Here is a 25,940-nt window from a genome sequence, read left to right as displayed (position 1 = left end):
AATCAGACAACTGATCGTGTTATTAAAGATAAAGAGGTGACACCTACCCTGACTGTGGTGTAATGACTGGCAGTATAAACAAATGTCTGTGTTGCGGTCAGCAGCAGGCCCCTGGTGGAACCTGCAGGGTGACCGGTCCATCGCGATCCCAGGTCCCAGGAGCTGAGGCTCCGAGTGGGCCTGCTGCACCCGTTTTTGCCACACAACATGGGCTCCGGCACAGCAAGACCAGTCATCGATCCCCCCCGATTCCAGAATGAGGGGCACAGGGAGCAAGGCAGGGTGCAGCTCAGGGGGAGAGCAGCAGAAGCCCTGGCCTTGACTGTAGTGGATGTGGATGCTACGATCGTCCTGCAGATCCAGGCTCTGGTGGAAACGAACAGAAGGACCATCAAGCACACAGCCCCCCACTCGCCCAAGAGGAGCTGCAGCATGTCCCTGGTGGCAGCAGTGGGGCTGGAGCTGTAAGGGGATGGGGGACACGAGGACAGGAGGTCCTGTGGGGCTGCTGGGGTCATGGTCATGGTCCTGACACTCCATCACAGGACTGGGCAGATCAGTGGGATCTGGTTTGGGGCAGTGGCAGGTGCTGTGCTTTGGAGGGCACACAGGGGAGTCTTTGTCCAGGACAAGGTTAGCAGGGGCAGCTGCAGCTGCTCCCTGCTCCTCATCTGAGCCTCTGTTGGGGCCTTGGCTGTGCTCCCCCTCCTCATAGTGGTGGTGTCTGTGCTGGTGGTAGTGGATGTGGCTGAATACAGTCTGCGGCTGTTCTTCGTGGCAGCCCGCTTTGTTCACTACAGAATCCAGAGACCTGGGCCGGGTCTGGGAACCAGCCTCCAGACTGTTCCTGTGAGGAGCGCGTCCAGGACCAGGCCCATAATACACCAAAGGATCATAGTCACTACTCAGAGAGCTACGGAAGGTGGACCAGCTGCCATAAACTCCCTGCAGGGACACATCAGTACAGTTGAGAACTGAGTCACTGGAGGAGCCGTGGCATGGCCCAGAGCTGGAGTCACTCGCTGGCCCGTCAGCCAGGTATCCACTGCGCTCTGTGCGATAGCTGCCTCCTGAGCAGCTACCATCGTCTTGCCGGCTATGGGTCAGCGCTCCACGGGTTTGTGGTGTGACAGAGACAGAGTGATGCAGTCTCGAGCTGGATGCGCTGCGCTGGGCTGGACAGGATGAGCGATAGTTGTGGCATGACCGACGGGGGGTGTAGTGGTGCGTGGAAGTCCTGCAGTTACCTCCAATCCTGTGGGGCCTCCCCGGACCCTCTGCAGGAAGGTGGTACCCACAGCCTGAGCCCAGCGGCCTGCTGGTGAGGAAACGTAAAGTCTGAGTGTCCATGGGAGAAGAGCCATTGTAGTGGCCCAGATTGGGAAAAGGTCCAGAGGGCCCACGAGGATAGTGGGGCCTCATAGAGAAGGGGATAGCATGCTGGGGAAAAGGGTGGTTGTGAGGGCCACTGTAAGGCTGAGGGTGCAGGAAGCCTTGGCTTTGCTCTGGACTCTGATGGAGTCTGCTCCTCTGGGCCTGTCGCTCGGTCCCTGTGAAGCACAACAGTGTCAGAATACAGTGGTATTTTCATTTTGTAGAGCAGTTATCAACTGTGAGATATGTCTAAAACATGCCTTACAGTGGCTGTCGTCACTAAAATTGTAAATGTATTTAAATTCCAAATTTCAAATTCCAAAGAGCTGCACAGACCTGTTTCCAAAAGAAAAGAAATAAAAAAAACATTGCAAAGTTTCCTTTGGCAAAACTTTCCTTCTCAAGATTAAATTTTAAAAACAACCTTAGTATTTTGATGTAGCCAGTAAAATAGAAAGATTCCTTTAATCTTTCTGCATCTGTGCCATCTCTACCAGAACCAGAAATCTACTTGTCCTCACCCATGATGTTGTGCATGCAGAGGGGACAGGTACGGTGCTGCAGCAGCCAGGGGTCGACACAGTCTTTATGGAACTCATGAGCACAGGAGATTATCCTCAGATGCTGGGATGAAAATGAGCCAGAGGCAGAGCTGACGATAAATAACTAACAACAAATAGTTGAATCATACACATTATATTTGTTGCACTCTCTCCTCTTACCTGCCCATCCTGAAATTCCTCCAGGCAGATGGCACAGACGGGACTGGAGTTGGAGCTGCTGGCTGAACCCCAGGCCCCACGGTGGCGCTGTGAGCCTGAGCAGCCCTGAGAACTGTAGGTTTTGGTCTCCAATCTACTGATGGCCCGCATAGTCTGCTGATGGACAGAGTCCTGTGAGCACAACAGGGGAAAGTTAGGAAAACATTTGAAAGATCTCTGTGGGGCTATTTATTGCCTACAAACAGTGTTACTTTCACTCACCCAGGTTCTGTTGGACTTGCATTTGTAGCGGAAAGCAAAGATTAGGACGATGGTGATAATAGCCAGTACGATAGTGAGCAGGATACCAACATCATAATGTGGCTAAAAAAGGAAAAAGAGCAGAATTTATACTCTTTAGACACTTCTCGCATAAATACAAGACTTTCTTTCAGAACTTAAAAAATTAGCATGGCCTTTAAATTAATTTGCCCAATCATCAATAATATTTCACAGGCGGGCAAAAATTCAGTCCACATCAATACGAATGTGTTTTACACAAAAACATTTACAAATTGCCTCTCGGCTAAGATGACGTACATTTTTCTTCCTTTCTGTTCTGCTACTTCCCACAGGAATTCCTCCTCTTTCAGCCAGTGAAAGAAAAATCTGAGATGTTTCCGTATTTCATTGCTTACCAATTTAGGCTCCATCTTGATCTCAATGACAACTTTGGCCTCCTCGTTCTTGTTGACCAAACCCATCAGCTCCTCAGCATCTTCAGCCTCCACCAGAACAACTGGACGGGGAAGGGAGTCTATTTCCCGCAGCTGTGTGTGTGCAGGAGGAAGAAGATACAGCAGCACTATGAGTATGACATTTCCTCATGCTTTTTTTGTTTTTCTTGTGTTTTATAAAAGAATAAAGTTGTAGCTGTTTCTGCAGCTGTGCCTGCACACTCACCTCAGCAGCAGCATTGACGTCATCGCTGACATCAAAGATAACAGCCTGAGCTCCTTTATCCAGCGCCATGCGAGCCTGAAGGAAACAGCACAGGACGGATGACAGTTAAAACCCAAAACAAACAGACAGCAATACGTCCAAATCACACGTGTAATATTTGGGAAGAATTGTTGAATGGATCTGATAAGAATAAGAGTCAAAAAGTGCATCTTCAGTAGGCTAGCTCGTCACCCAAGCAACACTCAACCATACAGTCTATGCACTCAACGTCACCCCTGCAGAGGTCAGTTATACAGCGGACTCTTCATGAATGTATGTGTCAGTGCCTCAAACCATCACTAGGTGGCAGTCATGCCATGAGCCTCAGTCCTCACAATGCAGACCAAAGTACATCTCCTCCTGCCACTGCACTGTATCTGACTCTGGACACCAGACAGAGTGTGTTAGTGATAAGGCTTCGGCACAATCTTCAGTGTGATCAAACGTTCGTCCAATTTGTTGAGAGAATATGAATGAATGAAAGGATTGTTTGATTAAGTGAAAACAAAAGGGGGAAATCCTGAATGAAAGAAAATAAGTGCAGTATCACCCTGACATGCAAATAAGGCACATTTTATATGCAAACTAGGCCCTTAATATGTGCTGCACCTCTCCCCCGCTATTTATTTGCACACTGCCTCATTAAAGTTATAGCGTCAAACAGTATCCCTAAATCCCTTCATCTTAATGCACTGTGTTGTATTTCAACATATGAACAGCATGGAGGAAAAATGAATATCTATAAATAAGGAACATCCATAAATATAAAGAAATTTGTGGATATGAGGGAGCAGTTAAGAGAAACACCAAATTCGATGATTGTGGCGTCCTGCACTTGTACACCATACCTCACTATTTGACCTCTCTGCCACCAAAAGCTTTAATGTTTAGGAAAAAGATGTGTGCATCAATAAAACATTTCAGTACATTTCATTAAAACATAGATTGTCAGCTCGCTTTTACATGTGCCTCTCTGCTGTGTGAAGCTACGGTACCTGCTGTTACCTAAAGCAATGCGATGGAAGTAGTGAGAGTACACAAATGAAAAAAACTAACAACTGAAACACACTAAAAAGCTCAAAAGAGCTGAGAGCAACTCAAGAAAGCTGGGTGACTGTGTTCTGTGGCTTCATCAGTATAAACAACTCCTTTTCCAAACAATAATTCTCCTCTCGGTCTGATTGGTCGAGGCAGACAGCCACCCACCCAGTCTGGTTCTAGTTCTAGTCTAGTCTAGTTCTATGCCTTACTATGGAAAGTACCTTGAGATCAGACCGACCAGTAGCAAGTTGCTGTCAACTTGAGTAACATTATCTTTACTTCACCTGTCTCTCCTTCCTGACCCACATATAGAAACAGACACACAATCACTGGAGCATAACAGACACGAGCAGAGAAGGAGATGAGAGCCTCAAAACAGCAGCAGAGACTCACACATTGAGCTAAAAAGAAGAAAATAGATCTAATACTTTGAATAAATTTTTTGGAAGAATTCAGGGCACTAGCTGAACTACCATTTTGCTATTTTATTGTAGCGCTGGAGGCCACTGTTGGACTATTTGTAAGATGGGATGGTCAACAATTTCAAAGAGAGGGACTCACATGCACTAACATGCGTTAACATGATCACATTACCTAGCTGGCTTTCAAAAGACAAAACAAAGAGGCTCAGACTACAGTGCACACAGACAGAATTATTCTTTGAGGAGAACATTATTATTACCATATATCTTTACATGGCAGATAGTTGATGCTATGTTAATACTATTTGTATGTTCAAAATCTTGCATATTGCACTTTTAAACACAAGTGACAGTAACATACACGTGGCCAAAATTGTTGGTACCCCTTGGTTAATGAAAGAAAAACCCACAATGGTCACAGAAATAATTTGAATCTGACGAAAGTAATAATAAATAAAAATTCTATGAAAATTAACCAATGAATATCAGACATTGCTTTTGAACTGTGGTTTAACAGAATTATTTAAAAAAATACACTCATGAAACTGGCCTGGACGAAAATGATGGTATCCTTAACTTAATATTTTGTTGCACAACCTTTTGAGGCAATCACTGCAATCAAACGATTTCTGTAACTGTCAATAAGACTTCTGCACCTCTCAGCAGGTATTTTGGTCCACTCCTCATGACCATACTGCTCCAGCTGTCTCAGGTTTGAAGGGTTCCTTCTCCAGATGGCATGTTTCAGCTCCTTCCAAAGATGTTCAATAGGATTTAGATCAGGGCTCATAGAAGGCCACTTCAGAATAGTCCAATGTTTTCCTCTTAGCCATTCTTGGGTGTTTTTAGCTGTGTGTTTTGGGTCATTATCCTGTTGCAAGACCCATGACCTGCGACTGAGACCAAGCTTTCTGACACTGGGCAGCACATTTCTCTGTAGAATACCTTGATAATCATGACATTTCATTGTACCCTGCACAGATTCAAGACACCCTGTGCCAGATGCAGCAAAGCAGCCCCAGAACATAACAGAGCCTCCTCCATGTTTCATAGTAGGAACAGTGTTCTTTTCTTGATATGCTTCATTTTTCTGTGAACATAGAGCTGATGTGCTTTGCCAAAAAGTTCCAATTTTGTCTCGTCTATCCATAGGACATTCTCCCAGAAGCTTTGTGGCTTGTCAACATGCAGTTTGGCAAATTCCAGTCTGGCTTTTTTATGATTTGTTTTCAACAATGGTGTCCTCCTTGGTCGTCTCCCATGAAGTCTACTTTGGCTCAAACAACGACGGATGGTGTGATCTGACACTGATGAACCTTGACCTTGGAGTTCACCTTTAATGTCTTTAGAGGTTGTTCTGGGCTCTTTTGTTATCATTCGTATTATCCGTCTCTTCCATTTGTCATCAATTTTCCTCCTGCGGCCACGTCTAGGGAGGTTGGCTACAATCCCATGGATCTTAAATTTCTGAATAATATGTGCAACTGTAGTCACAGGAACATCAAGCTGCTTGGAGATGGTCTTATAGCCTTTACCTTTAACATGCTTGTCTATAATTTTATTTCTGATCTCCTGAGACAACTCTCTCCTTCGCTTACTCTGGTCCATATTTAGTGTGGTACACAGCATGTCACCAAACAGCACAGTGACTACTGTAACCCTATAAATAGGCCGACTGACTGATTACAAGTTTGTAGACACCTGTGATGCTAATTAGAGGACACACCTTGATTGAACATGTCCCTATGGTCACATTATTTTCAGTCTTTTCTAGGGGTACCATCATTTTTGTCCAGGCCTGTTTTATGAGTTTATTTTTTACAATAATTCTGTTGAACCACGGTTTAAAAGCAATGTCTGATTTTCATTGGTTAATTTTCATAGAATTTTTATTTATTATTACTTTTGTCAAATTCAAATTATTTCTGTGACCATTGTGGGTTTTTCTTTCATTAACCGAGGGGTACCAACAATTTTGTCCACGTGTGTAGTAATGCTAAATGTTGAAACCACATGAAATATATTGCATATGTAGGAAAGAGTCATGGGGCGGGTGTTCAGTTGTTGCTGGACTAGATGAACATCATCAGTGACAAAGCATTATCTATCAAAATTTTGCTGACACCTACGTAACATAAGCCACCATAAGCTACTGGTTGTCTCAGACCAAGTAATTGTTTCGTAGCCAAAGTCCCAGGTGTAACTGTTTGATGCTGGGTGTATTTTCAGCTGGAAAATAATGGATGTTCTATATCTTGGGTTAGATACTACATATCTCCTCATTCTAGTTTAAAATTCAAAGAACAGATGCTGGATTACAATTGATTTTGTCATCTGACAAGCTGCAAGAAAGTGAATACATGTCTTATTTTTAGCATTTACTAGAACTTCTTTTCAATGCTGCTAGACCACAGCAGTTTCACCTGACCAGAACTAGTATCCTTAGTGTCATTTTATCATCCAAACAATGATGCACTCCAATCACTAGGAGGAATGTTTAGAGATGAAAGCTGTAAATTGTATATTTTAAAAGATATAAATGCTGTATCAACAGAGCATCTCAGATATGAAAAGTAGGAAGCAGCCAGTCATTCAGTCTATGTTAAGACTACAATGCATCAGCTTCTTTATTTTTAAAGAAAGAGAAGATTGTGCAATGTTAACATGAGCATATGAGTGTGTGTTGGCTAATGGCTTCAATGTCAAGGTGTGACTGACACTCACTGATATCTTTCTTGCTGACCTGTAGAGAACCTGATGGGAGGAAGAGTTGCTAAAATCTTTAATACACATTAAGAGTGCATGTGTCCCTGCGTGTGCGCGTGTGTGCGTGCGTGCGCTGTGCACCAGCTCCTCAGTGGCAGGAGCTGGGTTGACCTGATGTCATGTTGTGTATCAGGCATTTCAATGTTACTGATGTTGTTGTCATCAACATGCTCTACAAAAAGCCCAGAAATACTTTTGGCAGCATCACGAGAAGACAGTGAGAAAACAAATACCAGCCGTTTCATCAGTGTCTCATCACATCCTCTCAAGTGTCTGGCATCTGCCAACGCTTAATGAGGAGACACAAGTTTAAACATCTAATGGCCCGGGTCAAACACAACACTAAGCAGTGATTCCTCGCCTGCAGCAGCCAAGGTTGCAGGATGGAAGGAGCACATGCTCTCACACAAGACATTCAGTAGAGAAATAAAGGGAAAAGCATCACTCAGTTAATCCATTAATCAAGTTAATGAGAAGCCTCTTTTGAGGAAAGGTGGCACTGAACCCAGATCACTCCTAACACTTTCAAAAAAGAAAGTCAAAGCATGACAAGGAAGGAACTGAAGTCTCTTCCTACACCAAATATCAGAAGTTTACCCCACTTACACTTATTTCCTCAGAGCAATGCGCACAATTATGGAGTCCCAAAGAATTGCTGGTGGTATTGAAAGGCCACAGTACTGATTCATCAGGAAGAGATCACTTGGCTTGCAACTCTGGTGCAACAGCCTTTCCTTTGTTTCATCAGAACAGTAATTGTAGTAGATGCACAGGCCTAAATGGGGTGCAGTCACATTTTAGGAAAAAAGAAATGCTTGATGCTAGACATGTGGGAATTTGCTTTACCTGGGGTTCAAAAGTTCCCTATGCAGCACTGAGCTCAAACATCCTCTAATCGTGGTGATAAATGCAGAGACAACCGCTCTTGTGGTCCAACAGACACAGACAGTCCTGTGCAGTTCAGACTAATGATGGCCAGTTCAGGAATATATCATAATATACTTCTCAAATGACTACTGCTATGGTCTTATTATATCTCAGTATTAGCAGTGCCACCACAGTGTACTCGCCAAACCATGTGCCTCTGCTGAGCCACAGGCCCGGAAGCGGCCTGAGAGATCTCATTACATGATTAATAGGAGATATATTTAACCTTTAATAGTGCAATAAAACTGCAGGTCTGATGCTAACAAGACAGTTGAAAGGGCTAGCAGCATGAGCGTTTCATCATCTCCAGGTTTGTTATGGTCGGAACTGAACCAGACATGGCTGTGGTTAGGTAAACACCCATCCTCATGAGGTGCAATTTGACACATGATTACACATTATTTGACATGTAAGCCGAAACAACTACAGCATCGGAAATTACTGTGGTTTATAGAGTACTTTTAACACTATTGGGGTTTTTGATGGAGTCTGTGGGCAAACATAGGTCAAGTTTTGCTGTGTTTTGTGAAACGGAGGGAAAGAAGTGAAAGCAGTTAGTGTGGAGGTTTCTGCAAAAGTCATAAACACAAACACACCTGAGGGCAAAGAGTCAGAAAGAGGCACCGTGAGGTCACACAGGTTTGAAGCAGACAACCCATAACTTACAGTCCGACCAGGGGATTTCTGACATATTCAGCTATGTGTTATTTTTGAGGTCGTCTGCAGCCCTGTTTTCACAGTAGACATCTTCATAACAGGGAAAACACAGGAGTAACTGTTTTCTCCTCATACAGTCCGAAGATATGTACGGTAGGTTAATTGGTGACGCACGTTTTTTTGTCTTCTTGTGTTTGGCCTGTGATAAACTGGTATCCTGTCTAGGATGTATGCTGCCACTTGCCCAGTGTCAGCTGGGATAGACTCCACCTCCACGACACAAGACAAAGTGGATATATGTGATCGATGGATCATCCAGGATGCAGCTTTTACAGCTTTAATTTATTTTTTATTTTAACGTTTTCCCTATTTACTGCATCATTTTTTTTTACGATCTAAATGCTCTTCAAATTCTTTCCAAATGTAGGTTTGTAGTTCAGTAGGTCTTATTGAGGACCACTCTGAATATGAGACAATTTATATATCAAAAGGTTTAGCTTTTAAGTAAATCTGAATTAAATATTGTGCCATACAATAGTAGTATAAGTACTTGTTAGTTAAAAAATACCTAGAGTATTCATTCTCTTTAAGTTTCCATATGGGCATCCCTTATGCCTAAAGCCCTCATTTAACCATAGTTTGTAATCCCGTTTACCAAACCCTGCTGAATTAAAACTAAACTAAACTCTGTCTACTGAGGAAGGATCTTGTAATAAAACTAATTTGGGACCAACTGGATAAAAACACCACATGTGCTCCACCAACATTATTTCATGTGTCTACACACAAAAATGTCTTTGAAAGATACTTCAACCATACATAAAAAAGGTTATAAAGGCTTCAAGTTGCAGAAGAGATTACATGACAGGAGAAAATGATTCACAGGTACAAAGCAATCCAACATCTCTGTATGTTCTACCTTACTAGCACACTAGCACATAGCTAACTGCAGTATTAACCACAGCTCATCTTGTGTAAACATCAGCTAGAGCCAGTGACCTGCCCTCTCCTGCAGTGGGTGGCCTGCTTGGGACCAGGAAGCGCTGTATTGTTTACATCCCGGGTGAAGTGTGGTCTGTGAGCCAGGCCTGGCATCATAGTGTGTTCTCAACGGAGCAGAAACAAAACATGCTGCTCTAATGTCTTTATTTCACATAAGAGAGGGGCCAAGGTTTTCTCCTGACACGACTCTTTGCCTGTTAATCTCTCTGTGTTTGTCTCTTGTGTTGTTTCTCTGGGTTTCATGTGGTGGCACATCCAGGCCAGCTCTGTCCAGCATGCAAACTCCCTTCAACAGCAGTCAGGATCCACGTAACAGAAGAAAAAGACACACAGACACACACATAGACACACTGAGTCCTGCCATGGAGAAGCATCTGCTGTATTATTTGAACATCTATGATTACAGAACTATATTCGGAGTGTCATCCAGTAGCTTTGTAACCTTTGACTCTTTAATTTTTTATAAGTCGGCAGCGCAAAATCCCTATTTATTCTCATGTTGACCAGAAACCTACTGATGCTGCACTTTGTTTGTCGCTGATAAAAACAGACTCTGTTTAACTCAGTCTAACTTTATGGTACTTGTGGAAACCCGGTACGTCTATTTTCCCAGCAAGACTATCCACATCATTCAGTGCAAGAGCAAATTACACTGTGGAATAATATGTGTGGGAATAAGGAGTGAGAGTGAAAGAGGTAAAGAAAAAAGAGAAAGAGAGGGAGGGAGGGAGAGGAATGAGGCGAGCAGGCTGTGGTGCTGCTGCATTAAAGTGTCTAATGACAGAGTGCAGAGCTCTGGGCCTACAGGTCTGAGGCTGACTCTCTGCTCTGTCATTTCTCCTGACTGGCACGGCACACTGGAACCATTACTGAGGCACTGGGACACACCACACGGCTAAATGAGGAGCAGACAGGGGCTGGTGATGATAGAAAGGGCCAAGTGGCACAGAAAACAGGTGCAGTCTGGACACTGTGTTTACTTCAATCTAATGTAAAGTACTAGACGAACCTTCAGGGCTATGGGATTTGTGCACCTCTTTTTGTCTAATAGCAACAATCACCAAAGGTGTAATCAGTGATATCGAGTCATTCTGATTGGCCCGTTTACCTTTTAAGTGATGTGAGCAGTGACATCAGACCATCTGTCACTGACAGACTGTTGGTTGAGCTGCTTCGTATGGCTGTCAAGATCTTGATGTTTTAGTTGGTACTTAATTGTCACACAAATAATTGCAATTAATGATTTAATTGTGAATTTCATTTTGTAGGTTGATTACTCACATTAGCACCTTTGAGCGCCACCTTTTTGTTGCAAATTGGACAAAATGACAAATGTTAAGCTTTGCAATTAAATCCAAAACAATCAATGTCAATAGATGCTCATCAAAATACGGTTTATCAAAAAATTTGAACTTCAGCATACAGTTGGTTCCTTTAAAATGAAAAAGTGACGAATGAACATTTACATTCTGTAAATTACGTTAACCTAGATGCAAAAATTATATTTCTGTTAGTTTCATCCAGCTGTTTATATACAAAATATATGCAAAATAAGTACGGTCAGCTCAAAGAATTGTAATCAGATGATTATGTAGTAAATATGAAAGCCCCACTGCTGTGCACAGCTGCTGAAATTGCCAAAATGTAAAAAGATAGCAGCTCGAAAACCAACTATTAAAGAAGACTAAGTGTTTACAGTCATGCTAGCAATTCTGTGACACTGTGCACAGATGCAGTTAAATGCTAATGACAACAGCATAGACACACAATGACAATATGATGTTATGCTGCCAATATTCCCTGTGTATGTCACCTGAGTTGAGACAAAGCAAACATTCTTTAAAGTGCAGCTGACACCAAAGTGTTGGACAGATTAAAACTTAATCCAATAGTGATGCTAGATGTTAAGGTCTTGATGAAGTTCTTGCAATTAATCATGAGGGGAACAGCAATATCTTGACAAAATTTTTACAACTACTGAATTTTCAATAGAAAAAACCCCGAAAATAATCACAAAAAAAAAAAAAAACAAACTTGACATTTGATGAAATACACTATATGGTCTAAACAAAGTCACAGTGTAGTGATCTGAGGGGGCCTGAGGATAATTAGACCTGATCCAAGATGTAGGTGACTCAACCAGCACAGCATGCTATCATTTAATAACTAATCCATAAGCACATAAATATAATAAACACAATGAAGGCTTACTAATGAATATAAAGTCATAAAAAGTAATTTCATGTATGACAATAAAAAGTAATTTTAGTTTGTGTGTATGTATTAATGATCATCTCAGTTTTCATAGTACAAGTTGAAATGACAACTGGAGAACATGGTTATAGGAATGTGGATGATGTCAGTGTCTGTGTTTTCAACATTTAAACCTGAGGAAAATCCTGCTGACTTTTTCCAATGTTGATTTTTACTTAAATGCATTTGTGGAGCAGATGCATCACTGTTTTTGTCTGTCGTGATTTCAGCACCTTGAAGGGACTTGGTCATCACGTTTTAACAGTGGGACTCAGTTATGATCACTGACAAAGGATTACTTTCACAACTGACATTTGTAAATAAAGATTCCAACAAAAAATACATTCTTGATTTGTTTCAAGTTGAACTATCCAAAATCCACCATCAACCCCACACTCTGTATTGTAGAATTCTTGTAAATACTTCTACTATTCACTCACTAAAACCACCCTCAACCGAACTGGATAAGAGATTGGTGTGTTCAAAATCTTCGCACTGGCTATAATCCTATTGCTTTTTCTGATTTTCAGTAAATTACATCAAAAATAACCATAACTATATTAAAGTCTAATTGTATGCGAATAATTGCTGTGTGCTTGCCGGGTGTTCGCTACTGGCTGAGCAGCAGTTGAGTTGGTTAGAGGAGGGAAGGGTGTGGTGCTGCTGGATATCCATTACTCACAGAGGTACTTTGATGTGGGGCTGCTAGGGGGTGGGAGTGGGGCATGTGCTGTATGAAGAGAAAGGACGGAGAGGGGATCTGGGCAGGCATGTCAGGGCAGGTGAGTAGATTCTACACTCAGAAAAAGTATTAAGCCTGAGGGGGTGGGCCTGAATCACACACTCCTCCTCCTTCTGCTACCTTCCATTCATCCCGACACACACATACACACACACGCACGCACAGAGAGAGAGAAAGCGAGAGAGACAGAGAGAAAGAGACAGAGAGAGAGAGAATCCCTAAATCCAGAAGCTGGGCTTGGCCACCTTTCTCGTGCGGAGGAGAGAGACGCATTGGAAAAAGTTAAAAACCTGATCTGCCTGTCTGGAGGAAGGTAACGAAGAAAGGTCACTTAGAGAACTCACAGTATTGAAGTTTTGAAGTTGAGCCCGTCCCTGTCTCTCTCTCTCTCCCCCTTGTCTCTCCCCTCTCGTTAGCAGGCCCTGCTCTGTGACTCACATTTGAAATGCAAAGCACAAGGTGACAGAGAAAGACCAATGTCATCTGATACACTATCGCTCACTAAACACATCCTCGAAACATCAAAGGGCCGAGCAATGATGGCCAGCAGCCTGAGGGGGGCAGATGAAACTGATGTGACCACTGGTGACAGCAGCGATGATGGAGATGATGGAGGACTGACTTCACTGCAGCACTCCACCATATGACCTTACACATCAATCTGTAAATCAAAGGATCCCAGTGGCCGTACACTGAGTGTTAACAAAGAGTTAACAGTGAGTAAATGTGTCAAGAAGAAGAAAAGCAGCCACTATAAGCTGAACTGCTCCATAAAGGAGAGGATCAGGTAGCGTGAATCTGACAAAAAGCGAAAGAAAAAAACATTTCAACAAAGATGTCTGACCAACGCAAACATTTTGCTTGACAGAAATTTTCTCCTCATTCTTGTATCAAATTGAAAGAACAGATGCTGGATTACAATTACCATTTACTGAAATTTCTTTTCAACCCTGCTAAACCCCAGCAGTTTCACCTGACCAGAACTAGTATCCTTAGTTTATAAAAAAAAAAAAAAAAAATCCAGTATGGGCCTGTGGGAGATGACTATGTAATTCATTTGACAGAAATCTATGCCTTCTCCTGTTATTTCTGACCATTTGATAAAGAAATTGTCTGCTGAAAAATTTCTTAGATCTGCTCAATCATTTTAAAGCTGGCCAAAAATCATTTTGGCATTGCAAAGAAAAAATACTTTTGCAGCCAAAAAAAAAGGCCTAAAACAGGTAATTACATATGTATATAGACATACACATCAGGAAGAAGAGTGAAATCCGGAAAGAAGCAATGGCACATGTAAAGTACAGATGTCTACGCAATGTCTTTTATCAAACTACCACAGGGGGGCAGCAAAGGTGAAAGTTTTCTACACATTTTTCTACACAGACTGTTGATAATAAGGCATATAAATTAGAAGGTTTATGATTATAATAAGGCAAATCAAAAATTAATTGGAACATTAATTACTACTTTGCTGTTTTTTAAATTAATCAATTAATCATGTTTTACTATCAGAGCAGATTGGGAAAACCAGAAAATTCATATTTACAAAGCAGTACTGACACTCATAACTGTACAACTACATCTTTATTTGACATAACCAGAAACCAGCCACTGAATTTTTTATTTAAAAACATCAGCCACATCTTTAGTGCTGAGGTGTACTACTATATTTGACATTTTCAGACCCCTGATGCTTTACAAACACTATGACTACTGCTCCTCTAAACAATCACTATAATTAACTGAAGATGTGTAAGCATTTGAAATCCATCCATCCATTATCTATACACCGCTTAATCCTCACTAGGGTCGCGGGGGGGTGCTGGAGCCTATCCCAGCTGACTCGGGCGAAGGCAGGGGACACCCTAGACAGGTCGCCAGTCTGTCGCAGGGCTACATATATAGACAAACAATCACTCTCACATTCACACCTACGGGCAATTTAGAATAATCAATTAACCTCAGCATATTTTTGGACTGTGGGAGGAAGCCGGAGTACCCGGAGAAAACCCACGCATGCACAGGGAGAACATGCAAACTCCATGCAGAAAGATCCCGGGAAAGCCGGGACGCGAACCAGGGATCTTCTCGCTGCAAGGCGAAAGTGCTAACCACTACGCCACTGTGCAGCGCATTTGAAATGGTTCTAAAATTAACTGCAGATGTAACTATTATGATATACAGCAACACTTGACTGTAATAAGTATAATTAAGTCAACCGCCTGGTTAGATGGCAGGGAGAGGGATGGAAGAGTTAGATCCCTGGATGTACAAACTCTTCTGATCTACCAGGGAACACAAACATACCAAACCCCACCTCCAACGTTTACTTCTCACTTCTCTGAACATCTAGAGGGCCTTTTTTAAAAAAAAAAACAACTCAGCCGTGAAAGTTGCCACAATCACATAGAGGAGACAGACATTATCTCTTTATTGTTTGCACTGCACTCCAAGAGATTCATCTCTGAGTAATCCTTCTTTGAATGGAAAAAGACACCCGTTTTTGCAGGCTTGGTATCGGTATGTTGATACATTCCTATGGTGCTGATGAGAGCATTAACTAGGCGAGGTTGAAAATTTACTAATTTTTTTGTGGTTGGCTCGTACCGATGGGTGGCAACACAGAGACTCAGGGGAAGCCAATTAGAGGACCCTTCCCGGTCTTTTAAGAGGCAGATAATGTTCTTGTTTTCAAAAAGCATCCTGTTATTTAATCAGGGCTGTAAGTGAGAGGCTGACACCCCTCCTACAGTGCTGAGCAGCCTCCCTCCTCTCCCTCCTCTCACTCCTCTCCCTCCTTCCCATCATTCCAGCTCTGAGCCCTCCATCTCATTCAACAGCTCTTGTAAGCCTCCAGGAATTCATTCTTGGAACAGGCCATGCAGTAAGCCGTGTCTTTCTGCAGAGCAAACACACACACACACACACATAAGCAGCAAAGTGACAAATGAACATACACTGTGTCTGTAAATGAGATTAACCTAGATACAAATTAAGTTTTAAAAAATTGTTTACTTTGAAATTGCAGGAATATCATACACTATAGTCTGCTATAGTAAAATGGTGTAAATCTCATTTCAGTTAAGTCAATGGGACATTTGTTTAAAGTTAGATATTTTACAACCACCTTGTCACACCGCAAAGTCTTCTATATCCCCTGGTAATAATGCAGATTCGTTTTTGTTTGCTTCATTCAAATAATGGCAGTAACAATGGAACCACATGCGAATCATGTACTGCTGGTGGTGGAAGAAACATTCACAGCCGTCCTTTGTATACAAGAAGTAATACCACAATGTAGAAGTCCTACATTCAATATGCCAGTTTAGAAAAACCTATCATCAGCTATTGATACATAATAGTAGAAAAAATAAAAGGCTCATTATGAGTCCCTCCCTAATGTACATTGTCATATATATTGGTATGGATTTTAATACTGCATTAGTATTATTACTGATGCATTAACATGTGTGATTGAGCTGTTATACTGCTGAAAAGTTAAATGAACACCAATGTATATTTTTTCATAAAGTCACAAGGTAAAACACATCTGCCAAATAATATAATAGACTTTAAGAATAAAGTAGTATCAGCTAGAAATACTCAGAACTGAACTTCAGTGCAGCATTTAAGAAAATGAACTAGCAACATATTTACAAGTTTTTTCTCTCCATGTAAATAATCCCTTCCTGCCTCAAAATGGCTGAGATTTAACTATTGACACAGGAAGGGTGAGCAAGCTCTACACTGAATGAGGTAGGTGTAGATAACAAACGATTGGGTGGATGTTCATTCTTCAGCTCTGGAAACAGAAAGTAGGCCTTGGGGCTGAAGCTACTTCACCAGTAATAACAAGATTCATAGTCTGGAGCAACACTGTGTGGCTGCACTTAAGTACTGGGATAAATGCTAACATGAGCTAACATGCTCATGGTGACAATGATAAAAATGGTGATGGAGCAGTGTTAAAATGTTCAGCATTTTAGCTTAGCACATTAGCATCTCTCAATAAGCCCTGATGCTGAAGCTGAACCAATTTTAAAAGTTGACTTGATGATGGCATTAGACAAAAAATAAATCAGACATCATAATTATGTTACAATTCATCCTGTGGATGACATAAATGCAGTTTTCATAGCAATCCATCTGACATTTGTTAAAAAATTTCATTGAACTCCACAAATGTCAACCTCGTGGTGGTGCTGCAGAAAAAACAGTGGATCACAAAAGGTCAGTAGGATTCAGTCTAAGAGAGGACCACGGATACCTGCACAAAATTTCCTGGCAAATATCTCAAATATATTGTTGAGATAATTCAGTCTGGATCACAGTGGAAGACCAGCATCCAGAGAGTCACAGTGCTACAGCTAAAGCAAAGGACCGACGCCCCCCCCGCCAAAAAAAAAACAAAAAAACAGAGCAGATACTAAGAGGCCAGAAAAAATGTTACATACTGTGTAGGTCACAGTATGTATTAAGTTTACTCATAGGACAAACAGAGGATCAAAGGTAAGTCAGTACAGCTCACATATATACCTGTGTAGCCAGAGTTCTGATTTGGTCTCAAACACAACATCATCCATCCATCCATCCATTATCTATACACCGCTTAATCCTCACTAGGGTCGCGGGGGGTGCTGGAGCCTAACCCAGCTGACTCGGGCGAAGGCAGGGGACACCCTAGACAGGTCGCCAGTCTGTCGCAGGGCTACATATATAGACAAACAAGCACTCACACATCCACACCTACGGGCAATTTAGAGTAATCAATTAACCTCAGCATATTTTTGGACTGTGGGAGGAAGCCGGAGTACCCGGAGAAAACCCACGCATGCACAGGGAGAACATGCAAACTCCATGCAGAAAGATCCCGGGAAAGCCGGGACGCGAACCAGGGATCTTCTTGCTGCAAGGCGAAAGTGCTAACCACTACGCCACTGTGCAGCCCACACAACATCATGTGGCTCAAAATTTTAAAAATCCCAAATTTTAAGTTAACCATGCTTGGGAGCTGTCAGGCATCTACCCCATGCAAACCAGAGTCTAAATAGTCTCATTGTATCTTGGTGAATTCATACTGTATAGCCTCACTGTCTGCCCTGTGAATCTGTTTCGTCAAGCCCCTGTTAAAAAACAGAGGGGGCATTTGGCATGAGGCTACCTGAGTCAGAGTTAAACAGGTTCCCTCTGTAGAGCAGAAACTAGACCTGCTACCCCGCCTACAGGGTCGCACTCACAAGGCCTGTTTGCTGGTTTTCCTCTAAACTCTGGGAGATGCTAGGTGCTCGCTTGCTTGCCTGGGGAAGCAGTTATTGGTAACACAAACCTGTCTACTTTCCACTTCACTTTCAACAGCAGTGTGCCCTTGCCCAAGCCTGAGGCGAGTCAGACATAAAAAAAAGAGAAAGTAACAGAAGCAGAGATGAAGACAGAAAGAAAAAGAGAGACAGAGAGAGAGTGAGAGGGGTGAAGGGACACTGGGAAATGTCTTTTTTATGGGAATGTTTCACTTAATCTTATAAAGGCAGCGTGAAAACCTCCATCTGTTTGCCGAGCAGTTCAAAAGAGGCTCCACATGCCTCCGCTTGCTGCTATATAAAAACAACATTCTAATGCAGATCTTAAAGAGGGCCAGCGGCTCAGGCTGCACAATGAGAACTGGGATGTGCCAGACGGAGTAATGGAGGATGGGAGGGTGGAAAGAGAATTAGGAAGGTAAACAGAAGAGAATGTGAGCAGCACAGAGGGGCTGGTGACAACAAAAAGGGATTCAAAAGAGGCAAATCAAAGCAACAAATTTTCTTGTCAACAGACCTGGTAGACCTGACCTTGAAGCAGTCAGACAGACAGGACCGGGGTGGGTCGCCCTGTGACCCTGTCTGCCACTTCTCTGAATCAACCCATTCACCTCTCCACATCTCCGACTTGCCCGTTCCCTTCTCCTCTCCCTCTTCATTTTTCACCATGAGACTTCCCATTCGCCTTTGTCATTAATAGAGGAATGTCCTGGAAAGAATGACATCTTGTGGTTTATTGTGGCTCCTGAGCAGGGATTCAAGGGCAGCACCTTTATATTCAGTGTCTTTGAAGATCAAACTGGGCTTTCCCCCTTTTAAGTAAAACTTTCCACAGCAGACACAAGAATCATCAATCTCCATGCAGAGGAAGTGAACAAAAATACCACAGATCAGTCACAAAATATAGAATTTCTTTGATTCATTCAGAAAATACGAACTAAACATCCTTAAGACTTAAGGTGTCATGCCTCTGTAGCCAGGTTTTCCTGCACGCTGGTGCTTCTGCACACCTCCAGGCCTCCTCCTCCCAAAGCCGGGGCAAGACCAGGCCCGATTCCATCTACAAAGCTATTTTGCCAAGCCATCCCTCTAAAAAACTCCAGGGTTAAAACTGCTGGGAGATCAAAGGACTAATATTGCAATAATAATAAGTTACTGCCGTATGAACACCTCATTCATCAGGGAGAGGCAGTAATATAGTACAGTTGTAACTGCAGGGCCATTAGGCATTCATCAAATGATTCTATTTGCCATGCCCATGAGGAAAAACATCTTCAGTTCTGTAGGCAGGAGCTGGAATGAGGGATGAACTCTTACCATTACTGTCAGTCATCTGAACTGATAAGGAAGTGCAAAAACATCATGTTTGTGGCCAAATCTCCTATAGCTCACCACCACTCTCCCCCTCCCACCAGCCAGCTGAAAGTGTCTCCCAACTGCTTGGGAATGGAAGCATTTCAATAGCAGAAATTTTGCACAGACTGATGTCATCTGGGCTTTGTCTCTCTTGATGAGCATGACACGGCATCCTATTTTTAGCGCAGCATTTCTCTCAGATCATGTGCACCCGACGACAGTCTGATGAAACCTTGACCCCGACGCTGCCTTTGAAGTGACAAGTGAGAGACGTGCCACCCTAACATGAACGCCTTGAGATGCAAACACTTTTCATTCTTGAATATCGGCAGCAGCTCTGAAAGAAGGGGGAGTGTTTGCCCTCAGGCGGCAGATAAACAGCATAGCGTGCATAAATGCTCATTTGAACAAAAGTACAATGTGAATGCATGTTAAATGTATGCGCGCCTAGTCATGAATACACAGTAGCACATGAAAGAAGATATTCTCTCCCTTCACTTGGAGGCATTGCATTAGAGGTCTCCATTAGTAAACAAGTGTGTCCAACAGCTGAGATAACATCATGTTTTCTGTTTTAAATCAGCTTATTTTGAGGCTCATAGTGCGAGAGGACACTGTAAAAAGTTGGTTCAGCTTAAAAATACGTATCTGTTGACTTTAGCAGTGTACCTTAACTAAATTTAATTTCAAAGAGAAGTGCAAAATCATTTGTTCAAAACTTAATGTGTAATAGATTTAAAACGTGATGAGCATTTCCACATGACATGCCATCAAAAGCGTGATGGTCACACAAGGACGATGATATGAAATTATAAAAACATTGACATGACAGTGTAAACTCAGGGTCAGATGCACTGTGTAATGCATCTACGAAAATGCAGCGACTACAAATTGCAAACTGCTTTGCTTTGAAATGGCATTTTAGATTTGAAATCAATTTTTAAGCCCTACATTAAATGCAAAGGGAAGTTAGTTTGTGCAGTTTGGACAACAGATTTGGCCAATTTAATCAACAATAAAATCAGACACAGATGGGTGGAGGAGGAGGTGGAGGGTTTGTAATAGCTCCTTTATGGATGACCTACTTCAGAAGTGCCTGAATGATGATATGGGTTTGAGTGGTCACTGGAAGTTGGTCCGTTTTTTTTTTTTTTTTTTTTTTTGTTCAACAGAAAAGAAAATAATCTAACTGTAACCTCATCAATATAATACTTGCACTAGCAAGACATACAAGGTTTAAGGCAAGAAGCTTTGCACTATGTTATATGCTTAATTGATGGAATTTGTTCTGTAACACATGAGAGCATTGTACATGAATGACATAAATAGTATTTATTGAGAATGCTGATTTGGTTCATACTGATGCCTGAAAAGAAGTAGTATTTCATTTCTAAATGTACATTTAAATTCCTTGGTTCCTCGGAGATATTTAGTTTTTGAGACAATGACCAGGAAACAGTTACAGACAACCAAAAGTGAAAATACAAACGGTGTCACATTTGAACAAACAGAGGAAACATCTTAAACTGGTCTAATCAGCTCAAAAACTGACAGAATACAAGCTGATGGTTTCAGTTGTTTCAATTTTATGTTAACACACAGGCAACTATATGTAAACTATATTCCAGAAATTCAGAAAATATTACAAAAACTCACATCAAAGTCCTTACAAGGAAACCTGATGAATGAGCATTAGAACACAGATTCTTAAAAATACTTATATAAATACTTAAAGACAAATTCCACTGTTTTTTAATGTTAACATTTTTCACATACTTTTTGCACCGTGCCTATTTACTATTAGCATTCTTTTTTTATTGGGCAGCTACAGTACAAATGCTTAGCACATTTTTAGTACAATATTGTTTAAAGTGACAGCAATGTCTTTTTTAATAGTGAAAAGTTCTTTTCCAAGTTTTTTTTAAACTGAAAGAGTTGATGTTGAAATACATATGTGATTATTGGTTTAAGATTTGCTGCGTTATTGAAAATGGTGTTGCGAATCCTGCAGTTTCAGTAGTACTGGTACTGACTAACACCTTTCTGGTACCGTGTGATCCCTATAACAGATGGGGCTGCAGTCATGGAGGCAGCTCAGGTTCTGTAATTTAAATTTGTGCTCCGTCTTTAAATCATGAATGAGTTAAATCAAAACACATGTATATAATAAAATGTGAGTGATTTCAGATTTAGTAGATTTTATTGGGATATTATCTAAGATGTCCTCTGTGAGTAAATGCCACTAATCTATTTAGAAATCACTGGAAAAATGTGATCCCTGTATCTCTACAACTTTCGTTTTTGAGATGTTTTCAGAATCAGTCCAAGTAAAATCTGAAAGTTAGCACATGCATAGATACGTTGCAAACAGGAACCGCATATAGCTTACTTGTTTATGATGTTTTCAATTTGCCAAAATGCAAATAAATGTAGGCTAAAACAGGACGCACTCTGTTTCATTGCTAAAGCTTAAAACATGGTTATCCCCCTAACAGAAGGAATAAAACTGAAATATTATTATTGTCAAAGTATTAAATAGAGTTCTTATATGAAGGAAGAATGTCTATATAGACAGGTGGGGAAACAGTGTTGGGCTTTATTTATTGAGATGAGTGAACTCTCAGTTGATCTAAAGATAAAAATGAGAAGGAATTTGTGCAACAAGTAAAACTGAATTTTGAACCTTGTGTCAGATGTGCACTTCTCTTCATAAGAAAAATAGCACAAACTCTATGCTGGAACATGTCAAGATGGACATATTTTACAATCCACACACATACACAAGCAGGTGAGAGCCCAACTGCTTCTATTTTGGAGAAGTACTTTCCACCAGCCGGCACGGCAGACATCTCACTGTTTGGGTACAAAAGTTTTGTGGTGATGCTGTCGACAAATTCTAATTGGACTACAGAATCCTAGAAGACTGTGTTAGGTCCACATGCCTACAGAAAATATGTAGAACCAGTACACAGCCCAATGTGTCATTTCAGTGAGGGAAGAGAAAAAGGGAAGAGCAGAAAAGTGAGAAAGTGGGAGCAACAAGCTGCTAATCGCCAGTCGCTGGGAAAAGAGAGCCAGCATCTGAAAACATCACCTCTCAAAGCAAACAACACATCTTCCAGATGTTATGTACATGTGGGGAGCTGAGTTTGCTGTGCCATCAGCGCAGAGTCAATGTTTAGCATAGCAACGCTGGCATCAGACGAGAAACCGACAAGACATGACAGGATGAGTGGGGAGAGGCAGACCCTCTGCAAATCACTCACACCTTGTTGGTGGGAGTGATGACAGTGCTAAACAGAGCTCAATGACAATAATGCTGCAGGTCAAGGTGACATCTATTGAGCTGTGTCTTGTGGGCTTGTCGAACCTGAGTTTGAGTCTCTGTGCTGAAATGCTCAGTGACCAGCAGGTTGAAATGTGTGTGATTGACCTTTATTAACCTATATATGCTGACTCACTCACACCTGTGTTTGCAGCAGTTATCCGTCATTTCTATGCTTCCTATTTATCTTCTACATAAGCAGCTGTGATTTCCAATTTATTCTGGTAGCATTGCGTTGCATTTTGAGAGTTGAAGCCTCCTGTTGGCTTCACATTTGCATGAAGTTGAAATTCAGGATACTTTATGTATCCAGCCAGACTCTCCATCTCTGAAAACTCATAACTCATAACCTCCTGGCCTTTGCTCTAAAAGGACGGCAGGTTCAGCAGCTGTACAGCTTATTCCTCTCCACAAATGTTTTCAGAAAAACATTTTGGTGGACTACTTTAATAGCAGAAAAAGGTTCCAAATGAGTCGCCATGTTAGTCCAGTAGAGATCCGGGAGCAGATAACTACAAGTAGAAGTGTTTGTCCAATCAAGTGCAGGCAGTGTTTGGTTGCAGGAGAGTGTAGTCTGTATTGCTTCCCAGTTGGAGAACATCTGTCAATCATCTGCAGCGCAACCCTTTGAGTATAAAAAACGCCTCTGTGGACATGTTTGTTTTTAGTTATTTTTATGTGCTTTACTTGTTTTTTATTTATTGTACTGTGTTTTTAATGTGTGAGGGTGCTTTCAATGTTTGAGTCTGGTTTTAAAACTTATTCTTACAGCGGTGACTAAAGATGAATTTCTGTTTTTAATTGGAACAGACATTAAAGTTATCTATCTCTCTATCTATCTATCTATCTCTCTCTCTCTCTCTCTCTCTCTCTCTCTCTCTCTCTCTCTATCTATCTATCTATCTATCTATCTATCTATCTATCTATCTATCTATCTATCTATCTATCTATCTATAGTGCTGTTTTGTAAATAGTGGAATGCAGGTGTGAGATGCACATCTTCATCATGTTTAACCAAAACCTAAGATGAAGTATGACCAGTGATTAATGCATTTCAGCTGTGTCCTTTTAGCAGAAACTTGACAACAACAATGATCTTCCATATATTTTGATGTAGACTCACCTTATTGCTCCAGATGTCAAAAATGTCTCACTTAGCAGCCCTGCTTATTTTCCTACAACCCCCAGCGAGACAGCAGATCCTAATTCCTTTCATCCACTGACATTTCTGTAACCACACTGTCGTTTTGTGTTCCATTATTGACTCTCCACATCCACCAAAATCACTGTTCCAAAAACCACACAAGATTGCAAAATGCAAAGCACACCACTTGTTTTTAAAGTGGTGACAAAAAAGGAATGCACTTTTCAATTAAACAGGAGAACCTGAAGTATTCCTCTCATTGTTGAGCTGCTCACAAAGCCAAGCCCTCCATGAAAGGTCTCCCCCTACAATAAAGGCTTTTTCCAAAGCTTGCTAATCTCTTCCTGGGTTGCACAGGCCTAGTATTAAATGTACACCTCTGTACAGTGTAGTTACAACCACTCCCCTGTCCGCAGATTCAACCTCGTCTATGAACTCTCACTGTAAGCAGACAGTGACCTCAGCAGCACATTTCTGCCAGATAACTGGGTGCTCAGGTGGTTAAAAAAGGACACCAACATGACCAACATGTACAGTATAAATACAGCAACTGTCTGTAGTAATGAGCAGGAAAATCTTTCAGAAAATGTGCCTCCAGCCCTCCACAGACAAGCTGAGGTCAACAAGCAGCAACTCAAGGCTGGTTTTGGTAGGTGGAGCTTGAAAAACATTTCTGGTGCTCAGGGCCCTTCTTTGTCCAAAATATTTTTTGGCGGAGTCCCACGAGAATGCTCTCTCATGCTTGTGTGACAACAACTCAACACTTATCATCCTGTTTTCCTGTCCTTGGACTTCTAACAGAGCAGATTCATCACAAACATTGAGTCCAACTGGCAGCTGATATGCTCTCTCAAATTTTGTTGTCAGGTTCTCCCTTTTGTCCTTGCTCTCCATTTACTCAATGCGCCTGAGTATATCTCTGCACTACACTTGAGTAATTCCTGATGCAAGAGAGGTGCACAGACCAAAATGACAATGCCTTGGGTTGGAAATGAGCATGTCATGTTTCCACTTCAAAGGTGGAAAGTAAACCAAAACATGATACAGTACAACTTACATATCAGCCTTTTTATTTTTGCTGTACGGCTTCATGATTCAGAGACTACCTCCTCAGTATTGCACACAAATTGATGCTTTTGCTGCCGTGTCTAAAATGGACTTCTGGTGATGAGCAGACACAAAAAGAAGTCATGTCACTGTCAGTTGTGTCTTACAGTATCAGAAGGTACAACTTAACATGTAAATGTCGTACTATGTATATTCCCACCAAGCTGTTGCTAGCTTCAGCAGAACCAGTATTACTTTATACAACAGCAGTTTTAACAAAAATTATTGGTTTTGTCATAATGTCAGAATTTTCTGTCTCAGATATCTATTTTATGTGAGTCTTGTACTGATTAAGGGCATGTAGCTTGAACCAGACAAAAGAAAAGCAAAGAGTGAAAAGAAGACAAAAAAGACAAAAATGTGTACAAAGACATATAAATGAATGAAATAATTAAAAATCAAGCCAACAGATTTTAAAAAAGAATCTACATTCTCTGCTGCCCTTAGGTCTTCAGGAAGGTTGCACCAGAGATGCAGGCCATAATAACACAATGTTGTGGGTTTTTATTCTAACTTTCCGTACCATGAAAGAACACTCTTAGATAACCTGAGGGTTCTAGAGGATTCATAAGATAAAAGCAAATTTGACAAATCGGTAGGACCAAGACCTTAACAGTTTTACAGGCCAATGAAAGGATTCTAAATCAGACCAGTAGCCACTGCAGAGACTTTAAAACTCGTGTAATGTGTGTTCTCGTTCTGATCTTTGTCAAAACACAGGCAGCTGAGTTCTTGGGGAGACCAGATAGCAGAACATTATGATCCTACAAGTAATAAAAGCATACCGTAGTGTCTCTACTGCATACTAAAATGCATTCATATTT

The 25,940-nt window shown here is 41.5% G+C and overlaps 1 protein-coding gene across 1 annotated transcript in view; it reads right to left on the bottom strand.

Annotated features, from left to right (window-relative positions):
* Positions 1-25,940, bottom strand: part of LOC111567938 (E3 ubiquitin-protein ligase RNF43) — a 111,703-nt gene that overhangs the window by 2,886 nt on the left and 82,877 nt on the right. The window contains exons 3-8 of the mRNA XM_023269335.3: positions 3,039-3,113; positions 2,774-2,905; positions 2,358-2,459; positions 2,097-2,267; positions 1,896-1,998; positions 48-1,550 (exon numbers count right to left, since the gene is read on the bottom strand). Coding sequence (XP_023125103.2) covers positions 48-1,550; positions 1,896-1,998; positions 2,097-2,267; positions 2,358-2,459; positions 2,774-2,905; positions 3,039-3,113 — 2,086 coding nt within the window. The remainder of the gene's footprint in view (positions 1-47; positions 1,551-1,895; positions 1,999-2,096; positions 2,268-2,357; positions 2,460-2,773; positions 2,906-3,038; positions 3,114-25,940) is intronic.

Source organism: Amphiprion ocellaris, chromosome 14 (genome assembly GCF_022539595.1).
Source record: "Amphiprion ocellaris isolate individual 3 ecotype Okinawa chromosome 14, ASM2253959v1, whole genome shotgun sequence".
Lineage (NCBI taxonomy): Eukaryota > Metazoa > Chordata > Actinopteri > Pomacentridae > Amphiprion > Amphiprion ocellaris.
This window is presented reverse-complemented; position numbering and strand designations above follow the sequence as displayed.